This window comes from Rhodnius prolixus, unplaced genomic scaffold, assembly GCF_049639745.1.
Source record: "Rhodnius prolixus isolate KJV_2025 unplaced genomic scaffold, Rpr scaffold_17, whole genome shotgun sequence".
Taxonomy (NCBI): Eukaryota; Metazoa; Arthropoda; class Insecta; order Hemiptera; family Reduviidae; genus Rhodnius; species Rhodnius prolixus.
The window spans coordinates 2,471,103-2,486,665 of NW_027411626.1; the positions used below are offsets into that span (position 1 = coordinate 2,471,103).

At 38.7% G+C, this 15,563-nt stretch overlaps 1 protein-coding gene across 5 annotated transcripts in view; it reads right to left on the reverse strand.

Moving 5' to 3' along the window:
* Positions 1-15,563, reverse strand: part of mtgo (miles to go) — a 240,895-nt gene that overhangs the window by 28,000 nt on the left and 197,332 nt on the right. For all 5 annotated transcript variants that reach the window (XM_074138842.1, XM_074138841.1, XM_074138845.1 and 2 more), the window contains exon 3: positions 4,345-4,514. In XM_074138842.1, the coding sequence (XP_073994943.1) occupies positions 4,345-4,514 (170 nt within the window). The remainder of the gene's footprint in view (positions 1-4,344; positions 4,515-15,563) is intronic.

A 15,563-nucleotide genomic window follows, 5' to 3' on the forward strand; every position in this document is an offset into this window, starting at 1 on the left:
TTTAATAATAGAACACAGTTTCCTACTTTACAACACCCCAGTTGTACCGACCGGAATATTGGACACAAATGTTTCGCTGAGTATAGGTGCCACCACGATGGCCGAGCGGTTTTAGGCTAGACCCGCAATGCTAAGATGTATTGTTGGTTTAGTGGGTTCGATTCCACTGGTCTAGGCCTTGGATTTTATTTAATGTTCAATATGAGAACTTTTTAGTAAAGTATGTTAGGCGGTTATAGGCTAGACCCGCAATGCTAAGATGTATTGTTGGTTTAGTGGGTTCGATTTCCCCAGTTGGGGGCCTCGTATTTTATTTAATGGTTAATATGAGAAATTTACAGTAAACAATGTTTGCTAGTCGCCTCCGTCCACGACACCTAATTGGTAGTTGGACGTTAAGCCCCGCCTGAAAAAATAGGCATTACTGTTACGCAGCGTCTCGAAACTTAAGCGATGAGAGAGAACTCTGGCGTGAAACTTTCACAACAACCAATTTCTCCTTCTTCTGTGACATTTTCCCCTTAAAACGTTTAATTTCATAACCAAATCTGATGTAACCACCTTCCATGCCTTACCCTATTACTATGATGGATTCGGTTAGGATAGACTAATTTCTGTAGTCTATCCAGATCTGGCCAAACAAAATAGACTCTGGTACGATTAGATACATAGTATCTACCTCAGACCTTAGACCGGATATCTCTTGATACCTTTCCAGTCTGATCATTGTCATTCGTTTCCAATCTCACGGTCCATGATCAAAGCATCTTTACAGATTTTTCAAAGTAGAAGAAAAAACCAGATGGCGTTCTTTAAAATTAAAATATACCACAATACGGAAGTTCTGAATAATTTTTTTTATAATACATAATGCCAGAAATTGAAAATACTGATTCGCAGTTTCAGGACTGAGCGACTGCGTAGGATGTCGATTAGGAAGGAAGGAGAGAATATGGATTCAGTTCCGGTTGCCAGTTCCGCGCTGATAACCGCTTGATTGCTGCGAACACGCAGATAGCTTCATATCGCTCCACTAACCCATCTCCCGCTTTTTTTTTTGGCATAAATGGAGTAATTATTAGTTTCAATAATTTTTTGGCGGGATGTTAAGTCCAGTAAGTCTTAATTCTATTATTATGTTTAAACTCTCGATACTTTTAGTAACTTCTCGAAACGGCTGATAAGCCTGGAGCCAAGGCACACTATCTGAGCCAAAGAAAAAGATTTTCAAAATAACCAAGTAAATCTCGCAGGTTACAATACAAAACCTATGAAGATGCCTGCACCGGATATAAGTATGTTTTCGGCTAAAATCGTGAATTTCCGTTGTAGGAACCTTAATTCCGTCATCTCGTCACGAACGCCATACTTCTTTGAAAGTAAAATGTGGTTGTTGCGATCTGAAGATGACACTTTCATTCAGCTGCTACTTTTCATCAGACCGTTCCCGCCAGTGAGACTGTCTGCGACAATTTTCAACATTAAGGCACTTCAGATTGTCCATGACTAATGTGTTTCTTAAGACAAGAGGTGTATCTACTAAGTCTGAGCGGCTGGGCTAAAATTGCCCGCACCACCATGGAAAATGGGCCATTGATAGATCTCATGGAGGCAGCGACCTCATCATCAGTGGTACTGGAAAGTCCTTCAGCCGTCTGACACTGTCTGGCAGTGGAATCTACCAGGATCCACTGAATATTCTTATTGTCCTATCTTCGCTTCCGAAGTGGAGAGAATTCAACGAAAATCAGTAAGAACTAAAGTATTTTTGTTTTTCAGTTACACTTCTTTGAGAGAGTTACACTTTCTGCCCCAACCCCGTTTTCAAAATTTATTTAAAATTTTGTGTACAAGGAAATTCAACACCGGAAATATCTATTTTGAGGCCTCTTTTCCTGTTCTCGGAAAAGTGTGAAGAAATGAGTGAGTGTGAAGTTAATTGGGAAACTAAAATTTTTATATTTCGATTTTGGGGGCCTTCAAATGGACCGGAAAGGAAAACTTCGCGAGCAAAATTCCCCAACCGGAAGTTCTTCTTTAGTCAAACTTTTCTAAGATTTTCAATGTGAATGGAGAAGCTGCACCAACTTAGAACTGCTAACTCTCTTTATGGAGAAGCAGACATCGTTCAATGTATTTAAAAAAAAGGAAGATTAAGTTGGTTAGGACGACATGTGGAGAGGGTGGTGGCGGTTATCCACCCTAAACGCCTTTTATATGGAAGGCCCCCTGAGGTATCGGAATAAGAGGTAGGCCAAGAATGAGATGACGGCTTGATGACGTCGAAGGAGATTTGAGGAAAGTGGGTGTGCGAAGATAGAGACTGAAGGCTCTTGATAGAGCTCAGTGGAAAGCCTTGATTGTGGAAGCCCTGATCCTTTTAGGACGGTAGCGCCGAAGAGGAAGGAAGGAAATTCATTATGACGGCTTGATGACGTCTAGGGGGATTTGAGGAAAATGGGTGTGCGAAGATTGAAGACTCTTGATAGAGCTCAGTGGAGAGCCTTGATTGAGGAGGCCCTGATCCTTTAAGGACTGTAGCGCCGAAGAGGAAGGCAGGAAGATTTTCAATGAAAATGGCTTCAACGATTTCCTTTTAAAATTACTAATACGTAATCTGATTTTTCCGGTCAAAACAAGGTCAAAATACTTTGCTTACCCTGCCTAGCCATGAGAGAGCAATAAACCGGTCTATTCGCTAATAACATTGTTTTTCACTCAAGAATATAATATACTTTACCTAACCCAACTCTACCTAACAACATGTGGAACAGTAGAGCTGTCACTAAGAACAGCCAACTCAATAATGGAACTGGTTTTTTATACAGAGCAGAAATATAATCAGAAATTTTAAAAATAAATATAATCTGTGAGATGATGTTAATAATAATAAAGAGGGGAAGCGATATATAAATATATAAAATAAAACTTCCAATATTTATGGACATGTATAAAGTAAAATCAAGGGATAGTGTGGGGTGAGGAGTGCGGAGGGATTGCTTCGGCCACTAATCTGAAGAAGTGACGACGATGCAGAAGAGGTGGAGGATCTATTTAAAGAAGCCCCTGCTGGGTTCAGCGGACGACCTTGGCAGGGTAGATGGTCCGCCAGAGGGAGCACCAACCTCAAGGTCATACTTTCATTCGCGCGCATGCCAACTAAATTTCCACGCCATCAACTTTTAAATCTGTTTAGTGAGTAGAAACACTAGCTGCCACAACTTCCTTCCTCGGGGGCTCGTTTTTTGTTTTTGTTTTTATTTATTCTCTTTCTCCTGGAGCCGGAAGTATTGTAATCGCGTCGAATGTTGATTTTAAGTTTACACCAGAAATCTTCATTTTATGGTTCCCTGAGCTCCAAAAAGTGGTTGAAAATTCCGAACTAGACATTTCGGATCAGGTACCTTTCAGTGGCTGCCACAAGGATTCGATCAATACCGGAAGTCTCACTTAGCTCCAACGATTTTCTTTATTTGAAAAACATATTCCCCGGAAAACTCAATCTAAGGGTACTTCCGCTGCTGAGAACAGTTATTGGCTTGTCCTCTAAAGTGCTATTACTGTTTACTGTACAGGCATTGCCACCTGTACAATAATAATAATAATAAGAATTCAAAACTAAATTTCCAAATTTTGAGAAGAACATCGACTGATCGGAAGTGCTGAATGGAGGTCGTCATTGTGCGTGCTTTGATTGGCTGCATAGAAGGAAGCCAATTGACGATTGGGAGGAGAGTTCTTGATACGCTTGGCAGTTCCCCCATTGTTTTGATTACATGGGCCCATATTTTGATTTAAATAAAGAGACGATTGTCCTTGATCTTGATTGTCTAATAGCCTATTGAGATGTCTATATCGATTTTTTTTAAATTTCTTGCCGCTTAAGTAGAGATTCTAAGAGATTCTTAAGTCGAGGTTGTTATCGATGAACAGCCGAAGATGGCGGTTATAGAGGAGGCAGTGTTGATTTTCCCCAAGAATGAAACTTGATCATTCCGCGAAATCGCTTTTCCCATAACCCTCACTTGTCACGACAATACGCCCAAAAGTTGCACAATTTCCAACCAGAATTATTTTGCCCCTCATCCGCCATTTTCAGTGAATAGCATCTTGCAAATAGAAAGAGGAAGTTTCAAGCAACAACTTTTCCAGCCTTTCATCAGTTCGCCGAATGTCCAAATCAACGGAAGAAGAACTATGGCTTAATTCTTCTAAAAAAACATGGATTTTTTTTGATGGAGGACCTTTTTTGGGGGGGAGTTTGGATATTAAAACGTTTAACCTCCAAGAATGGAGACGTTACCATTAAGTTAAAGCATGTTCTATTATAAAGGCGATACTTACGAAATGTTGCGGAATTGGCAGTAAGGGAGGATGCTGTGGCGACAGGATCACATGCCTCAGTGTTCCGCTTTCGTCTACGATCTGCTGTACCACATGGCCGTGCGGAACTTGGACTGGCATCGCTATGGGTGGCGAGGAATTTGTTGACACCATCGGTACAGTCATAGGCCCTGAAAACCCAATACATTTAAAACATTATTAATAGAATAGATAGACACAGTTTGGTAAAGCAACCTAAGTTCCAGTACCTTAGGTACTTTCAGATACTTTAAGATCGCCACACACACACAGACCACTTTGTCGTGCTCTGGGACCTAAAAACGGGGATGTTTCCGGTGAAATATCCAAATCTACATACTTCCTCTTTCTAGGACCATAACAGGAAGTAAAAACGAGATTTCAATCTGTTGGTTCTGGGTCCAGATCTATCTGCACCCTACACTTCCATTTCTGGTGTCTGTCTTTCAGTTCTGTTACCACCTCTGTAGGGACTGTTCCAGATCAGTGACTATGTAGGACTGTATTTAGTTTAACTGCAATAATAATGAAAGCCACGTGATTGCCAACCACCAAACAAGTACCAGGTTCGGAGTGGAGACAGAATGTCGATGAAGATGTTGCCAACAACAACAAAGTGCTGAAAATAGTAGACCATCCTGTATTACTCTGCGCTACAGACACAGTTAGACGAGGTCCTATCGACAATACTCTCTTACAATCTTACTTATACTTTCACAAATGCACAAATCAACCAAATCTAAACTATTTCAAGGATTTCATCCACTTTGGCTGCAAAACTTTCAGCCTTAACTAATTTCTGGTACTAGAAAGATAAAAATACTGAGATTATGAAATTTTATTGAAACACAAGTTGGACATGTTTTATATTTTTGTTTGTTGAACAATAAAATCTTAAGGGATTCCCGAGTGACGTAGGCACTATTGTGGCTGCAACTGGGAATCCCAAAACAGCTTCCAAATAGCGCACGTGCCACTAGATAATTAACAATAAATTCAATTATTGTGAAAACCAAAAGTTTTCACTTTCTCGTGATACTCCTCGTTAGGGAGGATTATCCCTAACTTCCTACTAGTCTTCTGCGCAATATCGAGGACGGGAGTTGTAGAAGGAGTGGTCTGTGTTGGTGTTGTGTATCCTAGGAAATGTTATCCCACAAAGTGATCCGTCTCCAACGCTTTGTTTCCAGCACTTTCTTAGAGAAGTTGTTGAATTGTTTTTCAACACCTGGAGATGCTGTGTTTGCAGGTCGCCTAGTGAACCTACCTACCTACCTACCTGACGACCGCTACACAGCCCTACAAGGATCTGGGCCTACTCAACTACAGTACAACCTGGATTAACCGGGCTGACCTCCGGCTATACCCACCCCGGAAAACTGTAATCCCGGTTAAAGCCGGATACACAGTATTACATAGTAATACATTACGGTTTCGTCCCAGAGATCAACTCCTATCTTAGACGGCAATGCTTTTTTTAATTTTTTACATACATGTTTTTCATTTTTTTGCCGTTCAACTTTTTGAAAAATACTTTTCAAGTGTTGTTTTCCTTTTTCTTTTTATCAAACGACCACTCCCTGATGTGTGTAACAACAATTTAAAAAGCACAACTTGGTCATTGGTTGGAATGCCTCCTTATCGTGAAAAAAATTCAATCAATTCAGCAACTGAATTCGATGGCAGCATCCAGGGAGATATTCCTGGGTGATCATTCTCTTCTACAGTCGATTTCATTTCCTTCTTCTTCCGGTTTTCGTCTTCTCGGATATTCTGGACGATTTCTTCAGAACTAAGGTATGCAAACTGTGGAGCATCTCTATCACAATCGAACCAATTTTACATACATACATAATGACCCTTCAAGAAAATCAGGTACAAAAGAGTTGCTGCCTCACCTGCAATTAATGTTACATCAGAAGACAAAAAAAGTTTTCCTGTCGCCACCGGAAAATTAACTTTTGTTTCGGCGCCGATCCAGAGGTGTTCTTATGATGACTCAACATGATCCCGGTTAATCGAGGTTGCACTGTATTTGCCTTTGTAGTAGGCGTATCTCCGCCATCTTCTGGAGTCACCCAAAACTGCCTCCACATACAACACCTCCTTCTGTTACGGCTTCCTCCTGGCTTTCCCTCCTAAAAGTTTCCTATGGAGATTCTGTTTTGTGGCATCCTTTCGACCTTTCCAAGCCAACTTTACTGGTTCATCCTCACAAAAGATACCCAGATCTGCTTCCCCAAACATCTGCCATTCATTAATAATTCTCCAGCGCCCACTTTCGCAGACCAGGTCCAAATATTCGTCGAAGTATTTCTTTTCCCCCGAAGTTTGAGAAGAGCTTTTCTTTTGGGGGGGGGGGTAGCTTTTATAAGTACCCAATTTTCCATAACCATACGTAACCCCAGAATGCGAAATGATTGTTTTTGTAAATAAGGATCTTAGCTCTGGCTTGTACAAACTACTGAATTTCAACGGCTTCTGAAGAGCGAAGAAACATCTGTTGCCTGCCGCCTCTCGTGACTTTATTTCTCCAGCAGTTTCGTCTCTTTCAGCCACCGAGTTCGCTCCCAGATACTTGAAACTGGCTTGCCCATTTAAACACGTCAAATGAACCATTGCGACAAAAAAGTTTCTTTCTCGTCACCATCATCCACCAGCGCGATTTGTCGACCGAGAGCTATAACCATTAATTTGATCACTCTGGTTATTAGCCGAACTTAATGATTTGTGTGTTTTTCTTCTTTAACCAGAAAGAATTATGTTAATATAATGATACATTTACATAAGGGCCGCGAGGAAGTGACGTCAGCAAACTATGAAACGACTGATGGATTATAACGACCCACTCATCAACACACATCCATCATGCCAAAAATGTCAAATGTGTGACAGAGTGTAATCAATCTCTTCGTCCTTCCTAAGTCTTCTAAAAGAAAAAGAAACTACACCAATTTCTCATTAAAGAATTCTTAGGAATCTAATAAACACTTAGCCTACTTAGTGGTTGTCGCATAATTTATTAGCCAATGATCTCGTGTGAAAAGAAACACAAACTTGGCAAAAATCAACAAAGTAGGCTGGGAATTCTTTTTTTGAACGTCAAACGGCCATGTGCATATTGTTGTCGAACTGAAGCTTAAAAAAAAATAAAAAAATTAACAGCATCATCTATCAATGATGTTAGTGTTGTTCATGAGCTGTGAGCTATAAAGTTATAAGGTTCGAACCTTGAGCGCTCGAGCACTCAGGGCTCAGCGGGTGGCTCCGAGTCAGAGCTCGAGCTGAAGCCTCACAGAGAGCTCGGTGAACCTCCAAGGCTCGGCTCAAAAGGCTCGAGCTTTTTTTATAAGAAGCATTTTATTTGAACTAATTAATAAATTCATTTCTTAAAAGAAAATCAAGTTATAGCAGCTAATGAATTTTTCAAACATATTTTTTGTATAAACGTATACAATAATTTCTAAAATGTTCGTTGCTCATTAATTTTACTCGATATCCCTTAAGAATTTAAAAAGGCTCGCACTTTGTGAGAGCCTTCAACTTCAGGTTTGTGAGCCTCCAACTTGAGCTTCACGGCTCGAGCTTCGAGGGCTATAAGGCTCGAGCTTTGAAGGCTCGACACGGTTGAGCCTTCCAGCTCGAACCTCAACTGAACTTTTTGTGGATTCAAAAAGTTTTTCTTGCATTATTTTGAAAGCAATCGCGCATAAACATCTTTTTTTTTCCAAGAATCACAACTAGGGTACTTAGAAAAATTTAAAGTATTTTTGGAAATAGTTGTTCAGCGGAAATATTGGATACTCTTGTGGTGATTCTAGGGGAGCTGTTACGTCATGCTTCCTTCAACACTTTTAACGCGCTATAGAATCAAAATATCCCTAGTGAGGTCCCTTGAGTACGTAAATGTAAATCTTTTCCTTTACAATATCCCAATAAAATATTATTCCTCTGTGAAAAACCTTGGTATCACTTTTGATCAAAACCTATCCTGGAAAAACCATGTTTCCCAAATCCCTCGTCGTTCCATCCATATCCTTAAGCAGTTTAATAGTTCCCGTCACCAATTAAGAGCCGGCAACTCCTAGTTTCCTCCCTTATATTCCCCCATGTTGACTATGGTTGTTTACGAGTGTAAGGCCCGGTCTTTCTGGTGATCTCGAAGCTAAGCTCAAGCGCCTCCATCATACTGCTTCATAACATTTATTTTCAGCATTTCCAGAGACTCCCGCATTTCGCACTGCTACGATGAGTTGAAGTGGCTTTTTCCTGTCTATCGTCGCCAATATTTTTTGGCTTCTTTCCTTTTTCAAGTCATCCAGTCTCGAAGGCCTTCCTATATTTTTCAACTCCTTAAGTTTAAATCCTCGATACATTCCCGTAATACCAGATCACGCTCATCCGATCTCTATATTCCCTCTCACCGAACCTCATCCTTTGACAAGTCTTTCCTAATTCGTGCAACCTCTCTCTGGAACCCCTTACCATCATCTATCCGCCATGCTCCTACCCTCCCTATCTTTAAATCCCGTCTATTCAGTTATCTCCTTTCTATCCAGCTTCCTCCGAAATTCTAATTGTTTTAATTTATTTCCTTACTTTTTGCTGTTATTTTTATTTTCACTTTTTGTAAATACTTATTTATTTATTAAGTATAAAGGTCGATTAAACGCTAAAACGTATACTAATCAGCAAGTACTCATCATTTCATTAATATGTAAGTCATTGATATCATTTAAGTCATTTTAATTGCATTAACTTTTCATTTACATTGTTTAGATTTATTAGATGTAACACAGACCCTTATGCTGGCCATTTTCATTATACAAAATATTTGTTCTGTGTAGCACCCATTTAACTTGATTCTAGTAGGAGGTATCAAACTATTAATCATTAAATCATTAAAAATCCTTAAATAACAGCCCTATGTAAATAAATATGCAAAATGGCAGGAAACAATAGGTGAAACATGGACCCACAATTTCCTTTTACCTATTTCCCAAGAAAATAACTATTATTACCAATTTCCTGTTTACCCTTACATTATTAGTGTGGAAAACTAAGGCATTAGGCGAGAAAAATCTTTTAATTTTCGTGTTTTTATTGAGAAAATTTTTTATTGCATATTTAGATTCTTTATCAAATACCTACGGAGGAAAAATTAGTAAAAAAAATTAATCATTTATTTTTCATAGAAATAATTAATGCTAAAGTATTGGCCAACCGCCGTGAAGAATGGAAGTGTGAAAAGTAAGTTGGGTTAGCGAGCCAATCAGAAGCGGAGAACTGTTTACTAAAAACCACGCCCACCCTCCCATGTATGTTACACCACGCCCACTTTGGCCTGTAATAAAAATGGAAGATCTGTTTTATTTTTTTTCTCCATTTTTCTACTTTTCTGTAAATTTCTACGTTTGTCAAAAGTAATAGAAAATGAGTCTCTGGATTTTCTTTAAACTAAATATAAGATCATGAAAACTTCTTTAATCATTATTTTTTTTTTTTGGAAAAGTAGAGTCGTTCTTGGGGGAGAGGTTTTTGTAAAGCTTTGCTATAAGTTGAATTTCAGCATGATGTACGATTGCAAACTGTTACTTTGTTAGTAATATAATTAAATGGGGCACAAATATTCGGTATTTAAAGAAAATATGTTATAACCATGGATGTAGTAGTAAGGGAACGTCGTGTGAGTGTACACACACTACTTTAACGTCTCCCTAATAAAATAGCATTAGAAGGACGTCCCAATAGGAAGGGCAAAGAAGGGAAGATCCGGGCCATACTCCAACAAAGTTTGCCGGAGAGACGATCGCTCTCAGCCCTAACTTACTTCCTTGTAGCCGCTTAGTGCGGACAAAACTTAGTGAGACGCTCTCATTTACAACTTAACTGCGGAAACACAGCTTGATAGAGGGAGGAAGTTTGCCAGTTTCCAGGAGCCGCTAGATGGGGGATGCAAAAGTAGAGCGGCGTTCTACCAATAAGAGGCCAAGCTTCTGGAACTTCTGTAGAAGGTAATTGGTCCGCCATCTGCTCTTTTCCTATTGGTAGTTTGTTACCATGCCTCTTCTACATCCACAGGTTACCTTCCTGCACTAAAAAAAATATATAACCTTCACCTAGCACTGAAACTACACGATTTACTAACACAGCTAGTATTGTCTCATTGTCCGCCAAGCGCTTCCCAAAAATAAAATATTTTCAATATTCCAGGCGTTTCAAAACTATTTGCTTACTTTCCAACTAATTGGCCACAAATTTCTCATCCTACGTAGAAGAGGAAGTGTGGTCTTTAATAACACGAACTTTACCGGGAAATTAGATTCTCTATGGTTTGTTCATCAGAGAAGACTTCCGCCAAGGCGACCCAGAGGTTCTATCGTGGTACCCACTGGTTAGAGCGCGTCTTCCTGTCTAGTCTTTTCCGAGGAGCCGAACTCTCGAGCTAAGCTAGCCCGATCAGAGAGGTTTCCTCTACTTTTGAACGGGTATGATGTGAGCTTATCTTCATTCTCCATACGTAGTTACACACACACACACACACACACATTCTCACACAAATCATCACCATCATCATCATCTATTCCCTTTCTACCGCGTCAGCAGTGTAGGGGCCTTGCATAGTTTCTTCCATTCGGCTCTGTCGCTGGCTAGTTCCTTCCTTCTTTCCCATTCAATTCCTCTTGATGTCAGACCGGCCCTCACTTCCTCCTCCCATGTTCTTTCTAGGACGGCCTCGACGTCTTCTTCCCTCCACTCTGGCCTCATATATACAGTTTTCTGTCCACTCGGTCCTCCATCATTCTTGTTACGTGGCCATACCAGCGGAGTTGGTTTGCTGTAATTCTCACACAAATCAATGCGTAAAAACTCAAGAGGCACTCTCAAAATAGATATTTCCAATGAAAACAGCATCCTAAGCAGGATCCCTTAATCTCTAATGGCGGAAACAGTAGTTTCGTCACTATCCACGCAAATGAGTTGGCGGGAAGTTATTTATCTTGTGTAGTTTCCAGTTCCGTGTTTTTGGTTGGCTGCTGTTGGAAGAATAAATTTTCTTTTGGACCCGTGCCACACATACCACCTTGTACTTGATAAAAGATTATCTCATCTTATCACAAGAACGAACAGGTCAAAGTCCCTGTGGCTTGCCGCCTCCACTTAGGATGGTAAGTCCATCCTTTGTAGAGAAAACGCAACACATAACCAATCCTTGAATACACAAGTAACAACTTCAGAGATCATAGATTTCTTTTTACTTCTTCTTCATTTTGTACGAAGAAGTGGTGCGACCCCAATAAATGGAAGAATTGATTCCTTAGCCTACCTTTAAAGGCGTAAAATGTAAATTGGCGCAACACTTGAAAAACAGAAAGTTGTAGTAAAAGCCTCACATATCTGTCATTTCCGCTATAATGTTTCTCAAGGTTAATATCGATCAACCTGGAAGTGCAACTGATTGAATTTTCATTTTTATTCGATTTTTTGTTAGTTTTTTTTAGTACAAGAGAGAGTCGAGTGTTCTCCTAAGTCGAAGAAATTTGGAGCAACTAAAAATTTGAATAAAAATATTAGTAAAATAAATAAAAAATGATTGCTCCATAAAATGCAGAATATTAAATGAATGTGGGAAGCAATGCGAGGCGATAGTTGATTAAAATAGTTTTGTCAAGTGAATGTAGTGTAGAGAATACAGTATGAAAGGAGCTGGTTGATAGTGTCCAATTTAAGGACACAACTACATGGGAAGGACAGCCTCTTCCGAGGACAGGATGTTTTCATCCTGTCAGCGTTTCGTCGAATGGTTTTTTTACTGTCCTTGAACGGTCCAGAAAGACTCGGCTGTGTCCAGCGAACGCTGAGTGTAGATAAGTTTTCTATTGGTATTCTAATAGTTATTGACAGAATAGTTTTAGCCAACTACGCGCGAATATGACCTAGCCTATTGCTTCTACTAATAGTTCTGGTGTAGGGCAACTACGAGTATATATCCATAACCTCTCAGCACTATTTCTATATTTACAGCCCCCTTGGTTCTTCTCTATTTTCGACTCTAATGCTAAATTACCTTGGATTAAAGTGAGAAATGGTTAAAATTATAGATCCTTTATATATGTAATGTGTACACAAAATTAATAGAAAATTCTATGAGTCAATCTTGAATAATGAAATCTCAAAATAGTGGACCAAAATCTAGTTAGTACGAGGGGCACTACTTATATTTTGAGCCTTGGCAACACTTGGAGTGTTGTCCAGGTGCTATCTGACGTTTCCACTTTGAAAGTTTAGACATTTTTGACCATAACCTTCTTCAGAACGTTTAGACGTAAATACGTCTTTAAATTTGAATCATATGGTGGCAATCCAAAAAATCTAATGATAACAAAATCGGGGGATACAGTTTGGCATTATAGTTTCGAATCTATCGTCTACATCCAAAATTAAATTAGACCACTGGATAGCTAAAGGATCAAAGAATTCATTACGATAAGCGAGGACTGTGACACATCGCGCGCGGTAGAGGGGAAAGCGCCGCCATTTTGAGATAATTTTGCTGCGATTCGAGATTTGCAATGAGTATAACTTTTGACTCGGAGAAGCTAGGATGTTCGTTTAAGTTTTAATCGTCAGCTGTCTTCACAATCTATCGATTGTATACAAAACATTAGTGTAAAATAGTGACAGTGAATAAAATAAAGGTGTTAGAATAAAAAAATATTATCAAAAATATATAATGTCGGCCTATACGCGTCGAAAAGTCAAAACCAAATGCAGAGATCGTATACGGTTGGAAAGGGCTTCTCGAGAACAATCGAATGGTAAAAGTCGCAAAGCCGGTGGAGTCGCCATATATCCGCAACATCAATAGCTTCATTGATTGTAATAGAGTTAACATTGACATTTCAGAGAATTTATTTGGAAATGAAAGACGCAAAAGCTGGTGATGTCTGTTTAGTAAACGTAAAGGCCAATGGCATATTCAAATTCGTACTCGGGTGTGTGTGTATATCCATCCCGGGCACAGCGTTAGCAGAAATTAAACTCATTATGTTACGATCGTTGTTAAAATATTCCAAAATCATCTCTAAAATTTATACCCGATTACGAGCCTGATCTTACTACACCAATTATGGTAGTTGGAGACTTTAATGTTGATGTCTCACAAAACCGCTCATTGTCCGACTTCATGCTCAGCGAGTTCAATTTGTCTTATATTGAAACTTCTCCAACAACGTTAGGTAATACCTATATTGATTTAACGATTACCAGAAATCTCGATGTATCTTGTAAGCCATTTGTGTCGTACTTTTCGTATAACAGACCTATAATTAATAAAGTTATATTGTAACACAGTAATTATTTGTTTCCTTGATTTCATCCTAAATACATAGGTAAATAAAAATATTTTATATAAAAAATATAACCCTTTACGTAAACGTATTTACGTACAACACACGGCCGTGTCCATGACACAGCCACAGTAGAGCTTTTTTGTTATTTGAGCGCGATTTGTGTTGTTTACAGTCTCACTTGAAAATTGTGTCTCAGCGAAAAAATGGAATTAACTCGTGAAAATTTTCGTGCAATGATTTATTACGACTTTCGACGTGGATTATCAAGACAGGAGTGGCATCGATCAACTTACTTCCACTTTTGGCTATAAAGCCCCCATCCTTTGCCACTGTGAAACGGCTGGTATAACGAATTCAATCGTGGTCGTCGTTCGCTCACCGACGTGAAGAGCCACTTGCGGTTCTTATTATTATACAGGTGGCAATATATATATATAAAAAAAAAATCAATTCAGTAGGAACCTATTATAACCCCTTCACAACCCACCCTGGAGAATTGCCTCAAATTTTCCAGGAAAACAAAAAAAAAAAGTCCGTTAAGTGGTTCTTCCTGTTTACCAATTTTAAACAAATTCAATTTCAATTTCCTGCGATTTTTAGTTTACACACTTACGGGAGGAAAAGAAAAATTCTTGTACAAAACGAACTTTTTTCCATATTCATGGAGACCTGAAAACACGATACTTCCGGTGAAAATTCGATATCGAAAAATTTGCACAATTTTCTTCCTTACCAGAAAAAGTTAGATTAGTTCAATCAATTTTTTAAGTTAGTTTTTATCGATTGTTTTTAGTTTCTATCGATTGTTTTTAGTTTTTATCGATTGTTTTAATTTTTATCGATTGTTTTTAGTTTTTATCGACTGTTTTTAGTTTTTATCGATTTTTTTTTTTAAGAAAATGTACCTTTACGTATCTCAATTTTTTTTTAACTTTAATTTTAGTGTTAACCTCAGATTTTTAGCTTTAGTAAAGCTGGATTCTTTCCAATAGTAAAAATTAAATAAATTAAAAAAAAATAAAACAATTGTTGAAATATGAATGAAAGCGAAGAAATTGTCGATAATTTTAATTAAATTAATTATTGTTGTAATAATTAGCGATAATTATGACACTTTAATGATAAATACAAATACAGAGGTACTTTGTGTGAGATACTGGTTAACTACTTAGGCGCTCCTATTTTTATTATTCTCTCTCTCTCTCTCTCTCTCTCTCCAATCACTAACATACTTACAAACATGGTTACAGACTTGTACCTAATTAGACGCAATAATAGAAATTTAATTGTCAGCTAGATAATTACTGTAATTGAAAAGTTAGATACGCTACTGAAGGATAAATTGTACGACGCGGTGTATCGCTCCTATCTACTACGTATGGGCGAGCTGAAAGTTATAGAGAAAATGGCAGCCGATTTGGCAGGATATAACTCACACGACTATCTCTTACTATCATTCTGAGGAAGTTGTTCGTAGCAACACTTTAATACGAGGTGTGTATTAAATATCGAGACTATTGCTGTAAAACATTTTATTTTAAATTTATACTGTATTTAGTTATTATCATCTTCAATATACACCCCTCCCCTATCCCTACAACGCTCCATGCGGATTTACCATTATTCGAAACACTGCTGGAAGACTTTTTCTGTGAGCTCCTGCATGACGCGTGCCGCTTTTTCTTTCACAGCTTCAACGGACTGAAATCTTGTTCCTTTTATTGCAGATTTGACTTTAGGGGAACAGATCTAAAGTCACATGGAGCCGCCAGGTCCGGCGAAAATAAGGTGTATGGGCTAGAAACTGGGATGTTGTACTTGGCTAGAAACGTCTTCTTGACAGACCAT